Source organism: Tyto alba, unplaced genomic scaffold, assembly GCF_018691265.1.
Source record: "Tyto alba isolate M040663 unplaced genomic scaffold, T.alba_DEE_v4.0 Super-Scaffold_39, whole genome shotgun sequence".
Lineage (NCBI taxonomy): Eukaryota > Metazoa > Chordata > Aves > Strigiformes > Tytonidae > Tyto > Tyto alba.
In genome coordinates this window covers 8,159,701-8,180,945 of record NW_024881314.1, presented here as the reverse complement: position 1 = coordinate 8,180,945, position 21,245 = coordinate 8,159,701, and the positions used below count along the sequence as shown (strand labels likewise).

At 41.5% G+C, this 21,245-nt stretch overlaps 1 protein-coding gene across 8 annotated transcripts in view; it reads right to left on the bottom strand.

Moving 5' to 3' along the window:
• The window catches only part of UNK (unk zinc finger), a 46,024-nt gene that overhangs the window by 16,062 nt on the left and 8,717 nt on the right, over window positions 1-21,245 (bottom strand). For 4 of the 8 annotated variants that reach the window (XM_042802288.1, XM_042802292.1, XM_042802293.1 and 1 more), the window contains exons 2-10: window positions 11,039-11,248; window positions 9,215-9,391; window positions 8,644-8,774; window positions 8,379-8,514; window positions 6,105-6,222; window positions 5,013-5,097; window positions 2,971-3,113; window positions 1,619-1,666; window positions 524-724 (exon numbers count right to left, since the gene is read on the bottom strand). In XM_042802288.1, the coding sequence (XP_042658222.1) occupies window positions 524-724; window positions 1,619-1,666; window positions 2,971-3,113; window positions 5,013-5,097; window positions 6,105-6,222; window positions 8,379-8,514; window positions 8,644-8,774; window positions 9,215-9,391; window positions 11,039-11,248 (1,249 nt within the window). The remainder of the gene's footprint in view (window positions 1-523; window positions 725-1,618; window positions 1,667-2,970; window positions 3,114-5,012; window positions 5,098-6,104; window positions 6,223-8,378; window positions 8,515-8,643; window positions 8,775-9,214; window positions 9,392-11,038; window positions 11,249-21,245) is intronic. The other 4 variants (XM_042802289.1, XM_042802290.1, XM_042802291.1 and 1 more) reach the window with 4 other exon arrangements.

The following is a 21,245-nucleotide window of genomic DNA, read 5'->3' as shown; positions in this document are numbered from 1 at the left end:
GAATGAAACAGCTAAAGAAGCAAGAGACAACCAATATGGCATTTTTAATACACTGAAGAAATGAATGGTGAAAACAAAAGACAAACCAAGTCACGGACACCAAGGTAAGAATTGGAGTGAGAACAGAGAAGGAAGGATGAGATTCCATGAGACAAAACAGCAAAAGAAACAGCAACTCTTGGCAAGGACCTAAATAAGGAAAAAGAAAGAGCAAGAAGTGATATGTGGGAAGCTACTCAGGGTCAACACAGGACAGAAGCTGTGAGGAATTAGGAAAACAATCAGCAGCTCAACTTCTACAAACTGAGTGTGTGATGGCAACCAGGCAGACAAGAACAGATGTAAGATGGAAGAGACTGAAAGGGAGGCTGAAAGCAACAGCAGAGGTCTGAGAACTGCTAATGAGAATAGTGCCTTCTCATTTTTGTTCCTTGAAAAATAAAAAAAACCATTCAAGCTAGACTGGGCAGTTTCTCATTCTTCCTCATCCCCACAACTCTTCCAGCCAATATTCCCTACTAACCTGGCATTTGAAACTCTTCAAATACTCGGCCCCCACCTGATCTTCTCGCTCAAACCCCGGTGCTTTCTTGTAGCTGCCGGCTGCTGTTACTGAGTCTGGAGGAAAACCAATGGTCTCCAAGCTGTGTGGCTTTCCAATGGCACCAGGAGGAGACCCACATATATTAGATGGGCTTCCAAGACTGCTGTTCCTACAAAGAATCTAATAGAAGGAACAAGTGTCAGGAAAGTACAACCAGCCAGTAGCAGCAACAACTCAAAGAGGAGAGGCATCCCACGGAAGAGCTCATTCACTTCACTGTGCATCGATTATACTGACAGTCAACACAAGCATACAAGCTTCCAGTAAACAGTAATTAAAAACCACAAAAAAAGCTACAGTAGATACTAGATTTATAGTCCCACGATTATGGTTTTATTGTCATTACTTTGTACTGGAGTGCAGTATTATAAAAAACAACCTACAGCTCTAGTGACATTTATTCTTTTTGAGGCCTCAGATGTGACTGATCAAGTTTCCAAACCTGACCAAAACTCTCTTCACTTTCCTTAGGGTACAGTGGATCCTGTCTGCACTCTGAGTAGTAGTGTGAAACCTGGAAAGGTGCTATGGCAGTCAGAACAACCAAGCATATCTATGTGTAATACTATCTTTTGCTTTCCAGTTGGAAATCTGAAAGTTTTAATGCAGGCACAAACCAAGTATCAACAGCTGCATTAAAAAAAACAAGGATTTCCAACAGTTCCATACTTTAGACTAATACCAGGTATCACAATCACATGCAACAAGGCTAGTTTTGCACTGTAGATGAAGCCACAGACAGCAGCAAAGGAGATTAAGGCGAGTTTTAGAGAAAGCGCCTATCTGGATCAATGCAGATATCCCATTTCTCTGGGACAAGAAATTATTTGCCTGCACTAGCAAGCACGACCGTGCTTCAGACATCATTTAGACAGCTACTGTTACCACAGCTTCAAATGTGGCACAGTCTAGGCTGGCATTAGAAAGAAGGAGCATCCTACAATGTTTTGATTTTATTTTTATACAGACATTCTGCTGTCCACGCTTCCCTACAGTTGCAAAGATACTACTCACTGTGGTGGAGGTGGGGCTAGTTGGCAGAGTTCCTGCTTTATTCCACACCTACAGTACAAATACAAAACAGAACAGGCCACGTGAGGCTGGCTGCTAGAGGGACCTTTTTCTCTGATTAATTCATCATGTAAAATGATCACCAGCAAAGCCATATTTGTTTGCAAGCTACATACAGATGCCCTGTGGAGTGCTGAAGTCACAGAAAGACATGTGTTGCCATTTGGCATATATCCAAGGATTAGGAAAGACTGTATAAGAGCTTGAGATAGAAAAGACCTAAATGGTCTATTAAGTGGAAGATATCTTCAATTTCACTGCAGTTTTCAGAAAATTTAGATGATACATTCGTAAGATGAAGGGGTTTTGTTTTTAACTGCTTTCCACAGTGTTATTTAGCGAGAGAAAACATTATGTCCACACTGTTCAAGATCTGTTCGGAATTCTAACTGCAAATAAATTCAGGAGAGCTTTAAACTGTTAGGTTGCTTTTATTAGTTCCAAAGCCAAACTATCAGCTTCTTTTTTCAGAGAGGAAATAAGATAAAAGAGAGGTCCTAAATGAGTTCACCTCATTGTGACCAGTTTCAAATGAGTTAAACTCATGTCATTTTACCTTCCCAAAACCTCAACCATTTGAAAAGATTACACACCTTATCAACAGTCGTGCAAACAGGAAAGACTTAATGAACAACAACAACAAAAAAAATCTCAGCAAAAAAGAAGTGGTCTAGCATTCCATGGGCTTCTTATCTATCTGTGTGTATCTGTTCAGCATCTAAAGATCTCCCTTCTTGTATGTACAATTAAAATAAAGTACTACCAACAATCTGGGGCATTACTTAAACATATTCCAGAGTTAGCTGTCTCCAGAAGTAGGAGAGGAAGGGAATCAAGGATATCCTATAATGCAACACACAATATGCACAGGCTAAACCTCTGAGATTACATATGTAAACAAACTCAATTGTAGTTATGTACTTTAGATGTTATTGGCTCACAGCCTTTAATTAGACTACTTGGAAACTAAGCCCAATATGTACCTCCAGACAGGAAGGAGTTGGACTTCATGTGCGGATGTATTCCACTTTCCTGAAAGTACATCAACAAACTCTGCACAAAAAGGAAGGCTTAGAAATTTTATAGGTGAGAGGACAATACTAAAGCCATTGAATTGTATGTTCCAAACAAATAGATCCCTCTAAAACGTGTCAAGCTGAGATCTAAAGAAAAATGCCATATCCTTTGGACTTTTGGACACTTAAGATTTCTCTTCTTGGGAGAAAGAAGTACAGTGACTCAGAGAAACCCAGATTTATAAAATATGGACAAGGCTTCCTCACAATGCTACATACATTGCTAAGGTCTGGGGCATGTGGACTGGAAGGGCTGACTGGAACAGAATCACCAGCTGCTGACGGCATATACATCACAGGGCCTGTCTGTGTTGGGCTAGACACAGCTGAGGATTGCTGTAAATCTTCATTGAGAGCAGGCTCTGGAAGAAATAAAAGCACACGGAATGTTACGCAAAGCTGTATGATTGCAATGGAGCACAAGATGTTTAGGAACAAGAATATCTAGATATTCTTGAGAGAAGAAACTTTCCACAAGCACCTACTTATAACTATAGAAGCAAGGAAAAACCTTATCTGGCAAATGGCTACTACTTATCTAATATTCCTTACATTATTACTGTCATCACTTGTACACTGTGCTGCTCTTTAGTCCATTAACGCTGCTCCAAAATTATCTTCTCTGCATGAATTGTGTGTTATTCATTCAGCTGTCTTGAACTAAGCAGAACTCCCGTTATTGCTAGGCACAAAGTTGATGGGTGCATTATAATTAGCTGAGGGAGATAAGTTTCCATCTGTGCTCACTACAAACCATTACCAAGAAAAAAGTAACACATATAGAAAGGCATACACAAAATTGCAAGTGCCATTGGCTTGGAAGGTAGAGATGCTGTAGATTTGTATTTACATCTAACACAACTCAGCATCTGTTACAAAAACTATGTAACTGATACTATGCCTGTATTGAAATATCCTTAAAGTACTGGTTTTGACACATTTCTTGCTAATGATCAGCAAAACTCACGCTAAGAGCAGATACAATAAACGGATAATAAATCCTGATATTTTTAACTAAATTAGGTCCTTAGTATTCACCTTGCTAGGAAATGACTAAAAGATACAGTTCCATAAGACAGCACAGTAAATAACCAGGTTGGAATGACCTAAGTGCCACAGAATGTTACTCTGGCTTTAAAATAGAGTAGTATCAAGTGTAGTAATATTGTTAGGAATAAGGCATCTCCTGAACAAAAATATTACCTTATATACAAGGGAGTTTGCTAAACATTGTTTCTTTATCAAGATTTAATTCTCTCAAATTTGCTGGATTATACTGTGTAGTTGCACTACTGTGTTTTAGGCCATTATAGCCCACAGCTCTAGCTATAATTACTGTTTGTTGACAAGGCTTCCTATAAAAGGAACTGCACAACCTGTAGGGAATTCATTCTCACCATCCCTTAACAAAGTCAGCAATTACTAATTTCACCATTTATAAAGGATAATCAAGTATCAAGAGATTTGCTCAAGGCCATATAGTGAGTCAGTATCAGAGCCAATCTATTGACTTCTGAGTAACCAGCTCTAATTGCTGTAAATTCAGCAGTGAGAATGGAGTGCAGAAACTGAATAGGAGCCATAGGACCAGGAGCTAACCACTGATCTATGAATGTTAGTACCCACCTGAATACTGAACTCCCACAACCAAAATAGCATCACTAGCTTACAGATGATGAAAGGGAGGATTGAAATAATGCCCTATAAATCAGGGGGCTATTGAGAAAAGATTTGGGGAAAAGCAGACAAAAAAGCTGCAGTTTTTCTTCTCCAGCCTAACTTAAAGATTTAAACTCTAAGCAAAACTTCGTAAATAGTAAAATAGTACTTAATTTTTAAAACAGATCAATACATTATCTATAATCAGCAATTTTATCCTCAGCTTTTTAAAATACAACACTTTGTGACTTAGCTAGGTACAGTTCATCCATGTACAGAAGAGAAGAAGTTTTCTCTGCTTCCATCCTCTTAAACTGACATACAGAGAACTGAGCGAGTGAGAGGAACAGCGGGAGATACTTCACAAGTCAGTGCAGTGAGAGCTAAGGGCTGAGTCCCACAGACTACCTACTGCCTTCAGCTCTGCCAACACCTCCCACAGTAGCTCAGTTTTATAGCGTTTGCCAGAGTTAATACTTTGTTTTACAAAATCCTTCACAGAAGCTCTAGTTTAGTGGCCCTATGCTTTAAACCATCTATTTTGCCCAGAAACTCTCCATAGCTCAAATATCCATGAAAGACAAGAGAAGCAGCCCACGTACGTTCTACATGTGCAAAGGCACAGAAGGGTCCTCGGGGACAGCTGCCAGACTGCTGCATATCATTGCATTTGGTGGATTTGTAGATCTAAGGATGGGAAAAAAAACAAACAAAAAAAAAAAAAAAAAAAAAAAAAAACAAACAAGACATGAACAGGAAAAAACAGTGACCGGCAGCCCAGGTACAAAAGTACTACAAAGAGACTCAACAGCAAGATAGGAACACAGATAAAAGGCGCAAAGGCCAGCAGAGTTCAGGGTGACCATTTCAGTGCTTTGCTTCAAAGAAAGGAAAACCCACTATAGTTACAGAAACACCAAAATATACCCATCACAGCTAGAGCTCACCCAAAGATAAACCCATCACAAGTCAGCTCACCCAAAGGCCACCATTTGCCATAAAGTCCCTCAGTCTCACTGGAAGCTCCATGGATATTACAAATGGTAAAAGGTAGGAAACAGCTGACAGATAACAGCACAGAAAGTTACAGCCACATGTTTGCAAGGAAAATAACAAACCATTGACAATGATTGTAGGAAATGGATTATTCCCCTTCCCCCCAGTTTGACAGGCGGTGACAATGGTTACTTTGCAGATACAGGCCCAACAAAGCTTTTCAACACTGTAACATGAAGCAGACTAGGACAAGGTATTAATTACACTTTCTGTAAGGATATTGGAATGCTCTGGGCATGCTCACAACTAAGAGCTTGGTGGGTTTTAGCACCGGTTCATATCTATAGTTTAGTGCAATCATCACCAACCAAGAATTCTTCCTTGAGGAAACAGATGCTTTATGCTCACCTGCAAACCCACATCATGCTTTCAAAAGGACCCCATACATGAGATTGCTCTTACACTTGAGTTTTCCCCTATGTTTCTTACCTCCTCCCATATGACCTACTTAACAAAAAGGCACCCCTGTCAAGCAGCTGAATTTCAGCTTACTTCCAACATGCAGTTTCTCTGTATCCCAGGACCACACTGCAAGCAGCCCACATACTCTCCCAGCTGGCACACTAATTTACTTCATATGACTGGAATGCTTCCGCTTTTCTAGTCAGCTACCAAATGGAGCAAGCAGGTTACTATACCTCTGGATGGAACTGCTGCTCTGTGCGAGTGTGGCAGTATTGGCATGAGTCTCCATTTTCACACTTACTGGGATCTCCCCACTCGTCTCCATGTTTCACACTTGGACAAGGTGAAGATCTGTGTAAATAAGGTAGCAGGAGAATGCATCAGACTCACAAATATGCTTTGAGCTTTGCTTCCTTTGAGCAAGTCAAGGGAGGTGATTCTCCCCCCTACTCAGCTCTCGTGGGGACACCCCCCCCACCCCCGCAGTGGTGTCCAGCTCGGGGGGGCCCCCAACAGCAGAAGGACACGGAGCTGCTCGAGCGGGGCCAGAGGAGGCCACGGAGATGCTGGGGGAGCTGGAGCAGCTCCCCTGGGGGGCCGGGCTGAGAGAGTTGGGGGGGTTCAGCCTGGAGAAGAGAAGGCTCTGGAGAAACCTTGGAGCAGCCTCCCAGTACTTAAAGAGGGGACAGGAAAGGTGGGGAGGGACTCTGGATCAGGGGGTGTGGGGATAGGATGAGGGGTGATGGTTTTAAACAGAAAGAGGGGAGATTTAGATTAGACATAAGGAAGAAATTCTCCCCTGTGCGGGGGGTGAGGCACTGGCCCAGGGTGCCCAGAGCAGCTGTGGCTGCCCCCTCCCTGGAAGGGTTCCAGGCCAGGTTGGACGGGGCTGGGAGCCCCCTGGGCTGGGGGAAGGGGCCCTGCCCATGGCAGCGAGGGTGGAACTAGATGATCTTTAAGGTCCCTTCCAACCCAAACCATTCTAGGATTCCTCAGTCGGGAAGCAGGTTTGGCCACCCATCCTCAGCTGTACAATCTGTTTGGCTGGCTGCTACTCCCCCAGCCCCCGCCCTGGCTGCTGTTGCATCTTCTTCCAATTTGCCAGTGAAAGAAACATGGTTTAACTCTCCATTTGAAACTGAATACAACCTGAACCAACATTACTCAACAATATTAGCAGCTGAACTTAACAACGTTAGCAGCTGATGTGATTAGTGTCAGAAATGCTGGGTCTGGTTTCTGTTTTGGAACTGTACATTCATAGAAAGTTCGTAAATTAATTGGCTAATCCTAAAACACACAATGCCCTTACAGCAGTATGTTTTGAGGGTTATAGTGTGGCCATGTGGAAAAGAGGCTGAGTCAGGTCACTGGGGAAAAGGCAAGTCCACTTGCTTTCTCCCAGCCAGGAACAGTTCTTTTTCCCAGTTCTGAATTTTTGTCGTGACCTACTTCCCCTGTTCTTCATGCTCTTAACCATTCCCTCAAACAACAGCAGAGGGAAGCAGATAGCAGCAGCAGATGCCTGCATGAAAGGCAGCCACATCAGCTGGGGGTGGGGAAAGGAACACAGAAGCGAGTGGAGAAGCTTTTACCTCTTCCCAGAGGGCCCAGTCAGGAGCAGAAAGCTGCCTTAGGACTGGCTCAGTGTTTCTCTTTCTCCTGAAAGTGTTGGGATTAACGTTCCTTTGATTTCTATTTGTTTAATTTTTTTAATATGGGATTTCAGTGCCAATTCAAAAATTTCTGTAAATGTTGGGGGTAGGGAAGGGAAGTGAGAACATCCATGGTATTTTCTCTCCTGGCTTTCTGGTCTACTCTTATGTTTTTGAAAAAGGAACTAAGGAAAAGCCCCACTGAGACCACAACAAAAGCTCTGTTGTGTTGGAGGAAATGAGGGCCTAAAACTTGGATGAAACGCGTTCAGGGAGACACGGCATGCTGAGAAATCCAGCGACAGATGAGTGACAAGAACACCCTGGTGCCTCAAAAGCACAGTCTTTAGCAGTTGGTTAGGAATGCATGTCCAGATACAGTACTGGTCACACTGTGCCTCACGATCCCCATCACCAGGCACACACAAGCAGCAACTTGATTCCGAATGCTTTACCACGAAAACACTGTTGTGCAAGTTTGTTTCTAGATGGGGATTAAAACTTTCTTTTGTTTTCTTTTTCCTGCACTGCTTTCTAAAGTAGGAGTTTAGATGGTAAGGGGAAGCCAGACACAGGTTTTATTTGCTATAAAACCAGAGTTGTAACATGATTTAGCAACAGTCATTTATTAGAGATACTGGTTGCTATATACAGGAAAACTCCTTGTTTCGTTGGTTATCCTTCTCCTAGGCAGAAGTTAACGGTCTATCACATCTGTCAGTACATGCCTTGGAGACACTAATAAAAAATAAAAAAATCCTATCTAGCAGATAAAATTCTAGATCCCTCATTACAGATTTCTACTATATTTCACCACTCAGCTGGGAAATAGAATATCCAGGATCATGGTACCTGTATTTGTGTTTTCTTGGGCTTCTTCTTCTGTCTTTGCTATTGTGGTAGTAGGGACAGGCATAACCCTGACGACAGAGACGGGGGGGTTTCTTACATTGCTCTGTCTTGTAATTTCCTAACACATATGTTGTATCTGCAAAAGAAGAAACTGGTTAGTAGGAGATGGTCGTGATTTTTATTTACTATGCAAAAGTTTTGACAGGAGTGGGCAGTCCACAAACACCCGACCTTCCCAGCACTACAGACCCTAAGTGACACTCACCTTGCCACCTTGGCTCCTCACTGAGTATTTTCTCTATCATAGCATGGCTAGCAGCAACTGCAGACTGACCCTCTATGCCACCTTCTGATGTAGTCTGACCATTCTGCAAAGCCTCCATCGCCTGAAGCTCCCTTTGGGGACAGAATTAAATGAATATACAGACTGAGCAGATGAAGACAGATAAATGTGTATAAAAACCGACATACTGGGAGTGTGGTAACAATTCCTAAGTGGGTGCATCATTCATGCTTTTTTTCTGTCAGAACATCTTCAGTCAAACAGTAACTACAATACATGTTCTTTACTCCCTGGGAATTCCAGATGCGTTACTTTGACACACTCCCCCATCAGACTCCAAAGCACAGTACAACTAGCTTAAATTATGGTCCCTTCCCCCATTTTCAATATCCTCCCCGGAGATTTTGTAGATTTGCCTTACTAGGAAGGGATACATCATCATCGCTCCAACATTAAGCATTTCACACTGAAATACTACTGTCCTTCAATCATCTGACTTTTCATTTGGGTATAGAAATTATCTTTTTCATCCAGAGTCCCAATCTCTACTAACCTGATGTCATACACCGGAGAGCGTAGGTCATGGGGGCCATGAGCAAACGCGCAGTGGACTCCATTCTTCGTGCAGTTTCCCTTGGAGTCTGTCTCATGAATGCAGATTCCAGTTTTGTAGTAGCGCAAGTGATACCTCCTCTCCGTGTCTCCAGTAGTTCTATGCAAGAAGGGACATCTGAAGTACAAAAGAAGGGGAAGAACAGACAAAGTTCAGTCATACAGGTGATGAACTCAGCACTACCAGAAGACATATTGATGATACAGGATACTGCAGCTGACAACACCTTTGCTAACTCTGCCCCTTCTCTTATGCTGTGCCTTCCAATGCTACACAGAACCCCTAAACCTGTCACTACACAGTATACAATAGCTTCCCTCCCAAAAAGACAACTGGATTATTAAGACATCAGCAGCTCATTATTCTAATCTAGTGACTGCCAGGGACCTGGAAAAGAGCAAGGACACTGTCAAGGTGTTCTGATACACTAGCCATGATTGAAAGGACATCACATGGCACATACCATTTCCTCAGCAGCCCATCTAGACTTCGTGCTGTTACTGTTTCCTGCTGATGTACTCCTACAGGGCTGCGACAGTCTATCTATAGCCAGATGCATCCTTTATGCAGAGCACAGGATAAGAAAGGAGAATTACAACACTACCATTTTAACTTATGTTTTGTTACCCCTCTTAGGCAGAAAAAGAACAGTCTACACTGAGAAATAAAAAAAGAACAAGATGGAATAGGTCAAGTTTAGATATTGCGTCATCAAGCTAAAAATACAAATCAGCAAAAAGTTCAGAAATGGCAACATTTTTCATTCACTGAGTTTGAGCCAGATATGAACCAGTGATCCAGAAGTCAAAGGCCCCAAATATCCTATTTCCAGTCCCTTCCAGTTCTCTTCTAACAAGGAAGAAAGTATTGAAACTGAGGCTTCAGGCTGAGGGATTACTCTATTCTGCTGTAGTTACAAGAATTTTACTTAGTTGAGTAAAAAAAATATTTTTGTCCCGACAAATAGCATTTTTCTGTGTGTTTATACTGGCACCATGAAAGGGAACTGAAATTCCATCTTTCTATAGCATCTCTACATAAAACACTCCCTATATTTGACCACAGTTTGGCTACACTATTTATTCTTCCATATCTGTCACGTGGCTAAAGTTATATTACTTGGTTAACCCTTTAATAGCTGGAGTCTGCTACATGCACAGCAGAAACACTTGCATCTCTGCTCCAGTTAAACTTATCGCAGTCACAGGGAGAGAAGACCCAAAAAACCAAACTCTTCCCCATGTTGCCTTATTCTGGGTACTTGTCATTTCCCTACTGGCTTCTTAAAAGGTCAGGAAGACAAAATAAACTGTCAAATAACCAGTATGATTTAAAAAGCTGGGTATATACTTAGGGAGTGGACTAGAGAACAAAGTTCCTCCTCTTTCTTCAGTCTGTTAAAAACTAAGCTCCCCTGCTAGTGAGCAAGAGCTATTATTTGACAGTCAGGGACTTATGGGAACAGAGCCTTTCTGAGCCCATTCATCAGCGAGCTGTCTTTCCCACCTCAGCTTTGCTGAAGGTGCCAAGGCTCATGAGGACAGTGAACGATGCAAGATCCAAACTCTCATCTAAGTCACCCTACGGCAGGCCTGGAGCACATGGGGTTGCTATTACAGTTTTTACATCTGTTCTCATGTTACATAGGTTACAAAGCTGCTTTACCACTGCCTTGCCTCATCTCTACAAGAACTGGCTGGAATAATCACCTGGACTGATCCCAAAAGCCTAATGCCTGAAAAGCAGGGTGCAGTCTTTACTTACTCATCTCCTTCTGGGCAGATTCCTGTGGTCTCGTCATACTTGGTACAGTAAATGTCAGGGCTGTAGTTAAATGTACCATCCCGGCGGCGGATAGATCTGCGACGACGCTGGTTGACAAAGTGCCAGTGGAAGCAAGTGTAGGGCCGGTGCTGAGTGCACTTGTGCTGCACGAAAAGAGGGCACTGCTCCGTGCGGAACTCCTTCAGGTAACTGCAGGCAGAAATCCAACAGCAGGAGATTAGGACCAGGATTCTGGTCAGAGGCAACATCCAACCGCCCCGCAGAGTCCCGGCCAAGCTGAGCCACATGCATCACGGAGATGCCTGCTGTCCTTCCCACACCCTCCCCTGCTTTCCCTCCAATAACGGAGCCTGGAAGCCGCTGGTTGTCTGTAATGGGAAGAGATCAGTTACCAGGCCAGTTAGCACAAACATGAATGCTAATGATAGCTGAAATCACTTTCTATTGTGCCTTTCAGTATAATTTTGAAGAGGCTTTTTATGAGCTTAGAAAATAGTTTCTGAGAAAATAGAATTCTTCTTCAGTACCTTTATCCATTGCTATCACTAAATCTGAGACCTATCTGAGCAAAACCAGGCTTCCTTCCTATATGTTCAGTTTAAAAAAAAAAAAAAAAAAAACAAAACCAAACAACATTCCCTTGTAGCAATGTTTAAAGCTTCAAGTTTCTGAGAGAGAAAGATTTTTAAAAGACTCTTTCATGCCTTGTCCTCCTGGTTTAGCTCGGCTGCTTTAGTACATGGTGAAATTAAATTTAAGCAATTTCTCTTGCAATCTTGTGAATTCAGGACTCAGTCTTGAAAAGTGGGATAGCTATCCTCAAACTCCTGCATGTTTATGTTGCTTTAATTTTAATATGCAATTCTCTGAAAGTACGTGTCTTCTTTTATCCTCAAAACTAAAGATGTCACAAGCTTTTATTTGTGACACTAATAACAGTCACTAAACCCAGATTGTAGAGGATTACAAAATGCTTTAGATCAACATAATGATCTGACTGTGATCTGTGTGTAGGTGCTTACAAAGTCCACGCTGCCTGAAATCCACTAGCTGCCCTGTATTTGTAGGCAACATATAAACAATTCGAGTAGCTCTAACCTAAATCCCACCAGGTTCAGTCTCAGAGACACCTCTAAGAACAACACAGAATGCTCAGAGCATTCTGGTCTCTTACATTTAGAGGTCAGTTTAAACAGCAAGTAACAAAATTTGTCGGTCAAAATAAAAGTGCTAGTATTCTGCTGGAAGCAACAGGATGATGTAAGAGCAGATACGGACTCATTTCAAACTGCGTACGTACTGCGCAGCAACAAAACAGAGTATAAGAATTTGTCAAGTATTCATTGCCATATCAGACGATCTTTCTATCATGTTTCCAAATAAATGGAAACACGTCTGATGCCCAGAGATGTATTTTCAGATATCATCATCATGCTAGATTCATTCTGAAAGCAACATCTCAAAATAAAGCCTTCTTTCCTCTTTACCCCTGGCTGAAGAGAAAGCCTCAGGAAAACCAAAGTGGTTTTATTTGTTTGCTATGAAGAGAAAACATCACTGGCAAGAGCTTTCCTACATTGGATTTCATAAGCACGAAAGGATAAAAGCTCTTCCTCCTCCTCTTCAACCTCCAAACACGTGAGACTTGCAGGTTCCACTGCTTCGGATCTGCAGACGCTCGGAGAGCCTCCCAGCTGGCTGTAAACCCCTTTCAACCCAAGCCCATCTGTCCCCTGCAATCCAGCGTGGCTGGAACAGTATCTGCATCGGGGCCCAAGGTTTAACATCAGAAAAATCAGAGCCAACAAGCAGAAACAGGTCTGTCCGGGGTAGGTGAGGGCTAACAACATCACTTTGTTCCTTTTCACTTTTAAAAAGCTGGCTCCATTCAAACAGAAATCCCTACTCCAACCACAGCAGCAATTGGTCCAAAACCTGAATGCCGCAATAAAATTAATACATTCTTGAAAAGCTTTCTAAGCTGTTGGGCCAAGTACAGTTGTAAAAGGTAGAATATTATTTTATCTTATCAGCACACTAATAAGACTTAGAACAAAAGTGACTGTAACAACATTTAGGTTAGAAATTGAATTAAGTAAACTTAAGCAGCATGATACTTAAGGCTGCTGTCCACAGATACTACACAGTCACCAACCAGTCCCTTCCACCCATACACCTCCACACACACCTGAGACATGAGGTTTGTTACTCCCATTTTATATATGGACAAACTGCAAAACAGCTGGCTAGCTGCCCCAGCCAGTATCATACATCAGTCAGGGTTGGTGATAGAAACCAAGAGCATTTAAAGTCCTCCATCCTTCCTGAAATGAGTCCTGGGCTTAATTTGAAGAACAGCAGCCTGAACCTCTTCAGTGTTCTGGAAACTAAGGGGAGTATCAGGCCTACAGAACCTGGGTATCAAGCCCAGCAGGCCAGACTTGTAGTGACAGGCATGTATGAAACACTGCTAAAAACCCTAAAATTTAACAACTGTACGATCATCCGAGCTGAAACAGCTTCCCTTTAGCAGAAGGGTTTAAATATGTACACAGTGACTAGGGATTTCAGTCTCTGGAGTGTCAATTGTTGCTGAAGAGCATTTGAAAATTAATTGCATTTCATGATTGGCTAAACTCCCTGGAGAAACATTTATTATAATGTAAATGAGAGATAATTACATAAGTAAATGGTTCACCTGAAAAGTGTTTAACACCTAACTTGCTTCATCAGAAACGCATTCTTTAATGCTGTCTATTAAATAAATGATCTCTCACTCTTAATTTCAAAGCAAGTCCTGCAAACAGGTACTGTTGAACTCTGCGCAACACATTAACTGTGCATGATCACCTCTGCACCAGACCCTACAGAGGAAAAGGAGAGTTGTCACATTAACTCAGTCATTTCAAGCCTTTCAATCACTGCTTGCGGTTTTTCTTTTTTTCAAGCCACTACAACATTTTAAATCACCCTCCTTCAAAATAGCCTGAATGGTAAATTGCCTTATAGCCCTGTATTTGCTTGATCCATGAAGTGAGTTTTGGCTCCTCTGGGAGAACATGGACCACTCAACCAGCCACTTTGTATTAAAATATATGAAAGGCATCTAAACCACATGTGTTTTGGGAACACAGAAAGGATACACAGACTGCACTACCGCAACATGATGTCTCACAAAGCAGAAAGCTATTAATATTTCAGTAGCTTCTTTGCAAAGGCTCTAAACAAAAATGCAGAAAACACTGTCATGATGGATCCTTCTGATGTCAATGGTCTCTATAATTTTTTTCCCAGAACAGCTGAGAAAAGGAATTTCTGAATGACCCTTGAAACTGAAAACATGTTGATAACTGGTACACATTTCACAGCATGCAAGCCAAAGGCTGTGTCTGTACAGGAAGAGGAAATCCAGCAATGATAACTTGCATTTTTCAACTCTTCTCTACAGATATCCGGAAACTCTACAGCCCCCACATGTGGGGAATTACCATCCCCATTTTAAATAAGAGTTACTTCTATGCTTATTAAAAAAAAAAAAAAAAAAAGCTGAAACTAATCAGTTCTGTGTTGGTCTACTTTACATGCACTTTCTTTTGTGTGTGTGTAGACACATATTCTCAAACCCATATAATTTTTTTTAAAAAGTGGAAACCATGTAGCACAGTCTTCTTCTGATACTACATTAACATCAACAGCAACACCCGAATTCCTGGAGGAAATGTTGTATCATTTGAGTCCTGCTAAACAAAGACAAATACAATTCTAAACAAATAGGATGAGATCGGCCAGAACAATGCTGATCAAAGTCCCCAGGCTGAATTGAACTTGCTGCGGAACAGGATGGACGCTACTGGCAATGAAAGCTGCTTTCACTAGGAAGACAAGAGGAGGGGTTCTTAGACTAGCTTTGGGAGCTCTTAGAGACAGACAGGAGTGGTAAAGTATTAGAAAAAAAACCCAATGCTACTTTGCTGAAATTCCACTTCCTCTGGCGTGGGATGTGGGAAGGGGCAGTAATTACTCTGCAAGAATTCACACTAGCAGGGGGAACTGCTAACTGTCTTTAATTGCCAGTAACAGTTCGACTCTCCAGGGCAGGGCAGCAACGATTTGTATTTGCAGCTAGCAATTGCAGCTAGTTAGTTCCCCCTCTGCCCTGGACGAATTGAGTGGCAACCTGCTCTGGGAGCTGCAGGAAAAAAGACCAGTGGGGTGGGGGGAAACAGGAAAAAAACCTGTACTTTCAACTACCACCACAAAAAAAAAAAAAAAAAAAGAAAAATACCAAACCTAGAAAGAAGAAGGAAAAAAGAAAGAGAAACCAAGAAGAAGCTCTAACCCAGAAGCTTCGTTTTTAAACTCAACAATTGCAGCCTTGTCCTGGTCACATCCTTGCCTGCTGTTGCAGAGATCTCTTGCTTTGCTGCAGCTTTACTGGTCTGGCTCTGTTCACACCTGGTGCGCTCAGGTAGCTCAGTACAAGAGGATACCTGGATCCGCACCGTGTTCCAGGGCTACAAACTTCTTGCCAAACCTGACGTAAGTCATGCATGCAGTGGTGTGAGCTCAATTCAGAAAAATTTGCTGGTAATGTACAAAGACAGCTGAACTCTAAATTCCTCATTAAAAGCCATACCCAAAGCTCCCTGAAATCACTGGAAGACACACACTGATGCCAAGAGAAAAGTCTCTGCTTTGTAACAGAAGGATCAGGAAGACTGGGGAGAGAAAATATTGAGCAGCATGGAAACAGAAGGATCAAACCCAACTCTTCCAAACCCTCGTTGCTCCCATAATGTAAAGCTCAGCCCTGCTTTGCTTCTGACATCCCCTGCGCTATTTGAAATCTCTGCGTAGGCCCCAAGATGAGCTCCTCTGCTTTGCAGGCCTCCTTGCTCCTCCCAGGCAATCTCCTTCCTGCCAAAATTCCTCTTGGGCCCAAAGAAAGCGCAGAGGCTCATAAACAGGATCTGAATCTTCTGCAGCAGGACGACACCAGAGAGAAAACCATTAGATAATTGTTCGGCTAATCCAGACTAGGACACTATCTGTAAATGTAGGACAATAATGAGATCTAACACCACTGTCATCTAGATTTTGCATACAACTGGGTGTGTGTTTACAGGCATGAAACTATGCCACAGCAGCCTTAGTAAAGGCCTGTGTTAAGCAGTTGGTACCAGTGCTGTTTTATCTGGTGTTAGATACTGTAAACTACAGACGTCTTCCTCACTAGCAGGCCAGGCCCACGCTCAAAGCCCTGGCCGTTGGCAGTGGGGCTCCATCCCTGCATCTGCTTCCTGGCCACGAGAAATTAACCCAGAGAAGGTAGCCCAGGCCACGTTCAGACAGCGCAGGCTCCGATCATTTCTGTAAAGTCCAGCCTGGCATGAACACTTTATTATTGGCACTAATATTAGAAATTAGTAGTTCAGGGCTGTGTAAAGATTCTTAGTACTAGCCAGTGTCCAGAACAGCTCACAGAGGCAAATCTAACCAAGACATCTACAAATAAAAGTGTTTGGGTTTGTGTTGTTTGTGGTTTGTTGTTTTTTTTGTTTGGCTGGTTATTGTTGTTTTGGTTTTGTTTCTCTGTTGGTTTGCCCTTTTTTTTTTTTTTTTTTTAATTAAACAAAGGCTCAAGTTCCTGGTAAGATTTCAAATATCAGGAAGAAAATGCTCTTCTGCCATTACCATTTATTTTAGTCCTGTCTGCCTTCTCCCAGCAGAGGATCACACTGGCAAAGACACAATTTCATCAGCACAAAAGTATATGGGGATGCTGGAGACTTCTGCTGGCACTTTTATATCAGTCATGTCCTGCTGTTTCAGACAGGACTGCATGAGGCCACAGACCTCTTTGTAAAGTTCCAGGTGGTCCCAGTTCACCTCACTTGTAGACAGACATCCTTTCTGAAAAATGCAGCCTGAATGACAGAGGTCACTGCTCTCAGCTGCTCATCAGTTTTCCTTTGCTGGAAGCTCCTGTTGGCACCAATGTGTCAGACAGCAGGATGGAGAAAGTTTTCCTCATTCAGTTTAGGCAAAAAAGAAAAATATTAAAAAAAAAAAAAAATCACCAGCTTAGCTTTAAAATTTAAATTAGGGGTTTGAACTAACACAGATAAAATTATCCGAAGTAAACCAGGGTGTGCTTGCCCAACAGCCTGCCTGCAAAATAGGCAGCATTGCAAAACCCAGGAGAAAATATCTAACCATACAGATATTTCTAATTCAATAATGCTTATCTATTGAAAATATTTTCAAAACTGCTATTTTCTTCTTAAGCTCAAAGAGCCACCCCAGCACAAGAGGAAAAGAGCTGTCCATATTTAATCAACTCTCTAAATTCATTTCACCCTCATAAAATTTTATTGCGAAGGATGATATCAGACACACTTTAAGTAAGAAACCCATGACTCAATTATTTTCTTTTACTGAACTGTGGTATTCCAATTGAAATGAGTCAGTGGTGCATGACAGAATCTACTTATTCCAACAGGATACTCAATAAAAATCCTACTAATGCACCTTTCGTTTAACATATCATTACTGATAGAGAAACCCCATGATATGCAGCCCTGACATTGCTCAGGAGTTTTTGCTCTTAGGGCAAAGAAGGTATTTCAGAACTGGGGGGGGAGGGAGGGGGGAAATGGGGATTTAAAGAATAGTGTAATTCCAAAACAATTTGGAGAAAGGGTTTAATACCAGCATTCCCAAGACATCTTATAAAATGCTGGTATTTCAATACAAAGCAAGCTTCCCAACAGGGAACACAGCCTTCGACTCTTAAGATTTCTTGGGATTTTGGAGAAAACAGTGAAACAAGCAATCTAAGTTCACAGGAACTGTAGTTCCTTGCTCCCAGGGGTGGGCACAAGGCAACCAAATCCCTCAACCCACAGCTGCAGACTACCAGCAGCTTGGTTTACAGCTTGCCTAAACCTCTGCAAGGAAATGTTTAGCATCCTTCTAATAAGGGCAGTAGTTAAGACAAGACTGTTTCAATAAACAGTATTTTGTACTTACTGGCAGATGTAATCTAATATTGATACAGAGCCTCACACCAATTACTGATGAAGATCAAACAATAACAAACACTTTTTGCAGCAATCTTGAAGGTTTTAATCATGATTCCAGGAAAAGCTCTGGCCAGGTTTTATCAGTAATCTTTATCAGTTACTGTGGCTCACCACTATTGGATATTTCCTCTTTTTCCATATTTAATCGTCGTTTTCTAAATAATCTCACAGACCTGACCAAACCCTTACACTTCACATCAAGGCTTTTGCATATGCCATGCATCACTTGACACAAAATGCAGACATCTCTCAGTAAATCTCAACAACTATCAGTCTATTTGCTTTTCCATAGCCCCAACAGTCGGGTGCAGTTCTGTAAACCTTGAAAAGATTAGAAAGCATTTAAACCTCAAAGAAAAATATATGGATCACTTTATAAAAACAAAAGGCTAACTGTGAATGCGGGGAAGGAGAAAAAGATGAGGAAAAAGTTTCAGTATGCTCACATCTGTCAAGAAGATAGACTTCACATGCCTCAGTCTTTTCTTTATCACCTAAATAAATTGAACCATCAACTGGAAAAAGGTCACACAGCAGACAGCACTGTGTGATTTTAAAGCTGTTAGATTTCCCCTTCTCCATTAGAGCTTGACAAAAATGTCAGTCTAAGGTCAAATAAAGAAAGTGAGAGTTGGAGAGACTTATTAGAGATGCATGGAGTTGGGCTTGTTGATTGTGGAGGTTTTTTTTGTTTTAAGAGTTCATATAACTCATTGTATACCTTAGAGATCAAAAAGACAACTGCTCACATACACAGCCCATGGCTCCCCATTTTTTGCTACAGAAATAGGTAGACAGCACTCTTAAGTTTTCCTTTTTCTACACATCTGATCGATTTAGCAAGTAAAGTTGAGCTGGATGCTTCCAAGTAAATGCTAAGGGATGTTGTGCACTGAAGAAGCTAAAATACAAACTGCTAAAATACAAACTGCTGGATTACAGTAAAGTAAGGATAACACACCAACAAGTACAACAGTCATATTCAACAGTAACCTGATCACTACTGTAACTCTATTTCTGGGTTTCAAAGGAGATCACGAGGTGGACAACAAGTAGCTAATTCAATTCAACCCCGAGGGAAGAACTATACACTAGCAATACTTTACAGATAAGAACTTTGACTGAGTGACTGCAAAAGTTCATGCTAAAAATAACACGTGTTGGCAACTGTCAGAAATGATCAGGACATTCTTCAATTAAAAGAAAAATGTCAGACACAAACAGTTGTGTCTTGTCTCCCCTGAAAAACTAAGAAAAGAGAAAGAAAGAGAGACACTACAGGATGGTGCCAGTCCAGCACAGGAAGACAGCCTTGCACCAGCTTCAAGCAAAACATTGTTTGGTTTCCACAGATATAGCAAAAATGGCTTTGTTTTGAGAGAAATACCATGCTGTAAACTAAGTAGCTCACCAATGCTCTGTCTTGATGAGGAAAGAAAATCGAGGCTTTCAACTTGGAGTTAATAAAATGAACATTTATCACATTTGTGAACAGCCAAGACACAAGCTCAGCTGAGTTACGATTGTGCTGCAGTCTGCGGGTGTCAGGGGAAAGAGGTGCTTGTTCAGACTTCCCTCGAGCTGCAGATCCCTTAGGCTTGGCACACATCGACTTGTGTCATTCAAACCCAACAAATAAAACAATTTGAGTCATTTTTTTGGTGGTGTGCTCCCTTTAAAAAGCATAAACCTGTTGCGTCAGTGGACCATGAAATGTATATGACCAAGCCGTACCAATAAAATCCATTTTAAACACAAGTGTTTGTTTACACAGAGCTTTCACCTTTTTAATCAAACCAATCCAAGCACAGGCATATGCAAACATTTAACTGCACAGCATTTCAGAGAGGTTTCCTTAAAAGCCATTCAGCAAGATCCAGAACTCTGCAGAAGTCTTGCTTTTACATTTACATTTCCTTGAATTTTTTTTTTCCCAAATTACTTGGCCATGAATATGTATTACTTGACATGACCTCAAAATTAAGCTTTTGGATAGTTCATGTAATGTTTTAGAAACACAGCCAGTTTCTTCCAAGTTTAAATGACATTTTCAATTGAACACTGCTAGTTTATGTAAACAACACAGCTGTGCCTAAAGTACACCTCCCTGTTTTCAAACATGTATCGCCCCCAATTGAGACAACCCTCATCACACTGTGGGTTGGTTTCTGCTCTACAAATTATTTAGCTGCCATTAATCCTTCCCTACAGCACCTGTGTAAGTGCCAAGTCTATGAAAACAGGATCATATTGAAATAATTATTCTTCAATAACATATGCATTGGGCCTAACTGTTTCAGTGAAAATATTGGAGCTTGCTGCATTCTGACAGCTGTACACTATTGAAGGTTTATACCTGGTTTAACTGTCAGCATAATATATCAACATGTGCTTAGATATGAGCAATTAAATATTTTACTACTAATTACTTCACAAAAACATCCATCCACAGATTCATCTACTATGGTCATTTATTCAGCTTATATCCTGATAAATTCTCTATCTTATATTAACCAGATTGGATAGATGATCCTTTTTTATCCTAGCGTGAGTTTTTGTAGCCTCGGCCACACGGATGTCTGCAGAAAGGTAGAGTTCAAATAGCGTTAACACGCACCAGGTTTGCTGCACTAGACTACGATGAATCAAGGTCTGAATAATGCACTGATGTCCTGTGCTGTAAAAATTAAAGGTCCAGCCTCCAATAAAGTTTCTCCACACTGTACTTCTCCCACCATTGATGCAACCATTAACAAAGCCTACCCAGGACTAGGAACTGCAGAAACACTAGCAAAGGCTGGGAACAGGGCTGGGCTGTTTTAAAACTTGTGTTACTCACTCTGCTAGTTCTCTAAAACAAAACATCCCACATGCAAGAATTCATAAAGGCTAATTCAGAAAAATATTATTTCCACACAAGCCATTAGACATAGCTCAGGGTTTCAGTTACAGATTTTTATGAGCATTTTTAGGCAGCTAACCTTCAACATCTTGTCTCACAAGAGGTGCTTCAGAAATACAGCACAGTAACCTTCCTTCTCCTGACCACAAGAAGAACCCTCATGATTTAACAAACAGCTCATAGATCAGTTGCAGCCCCA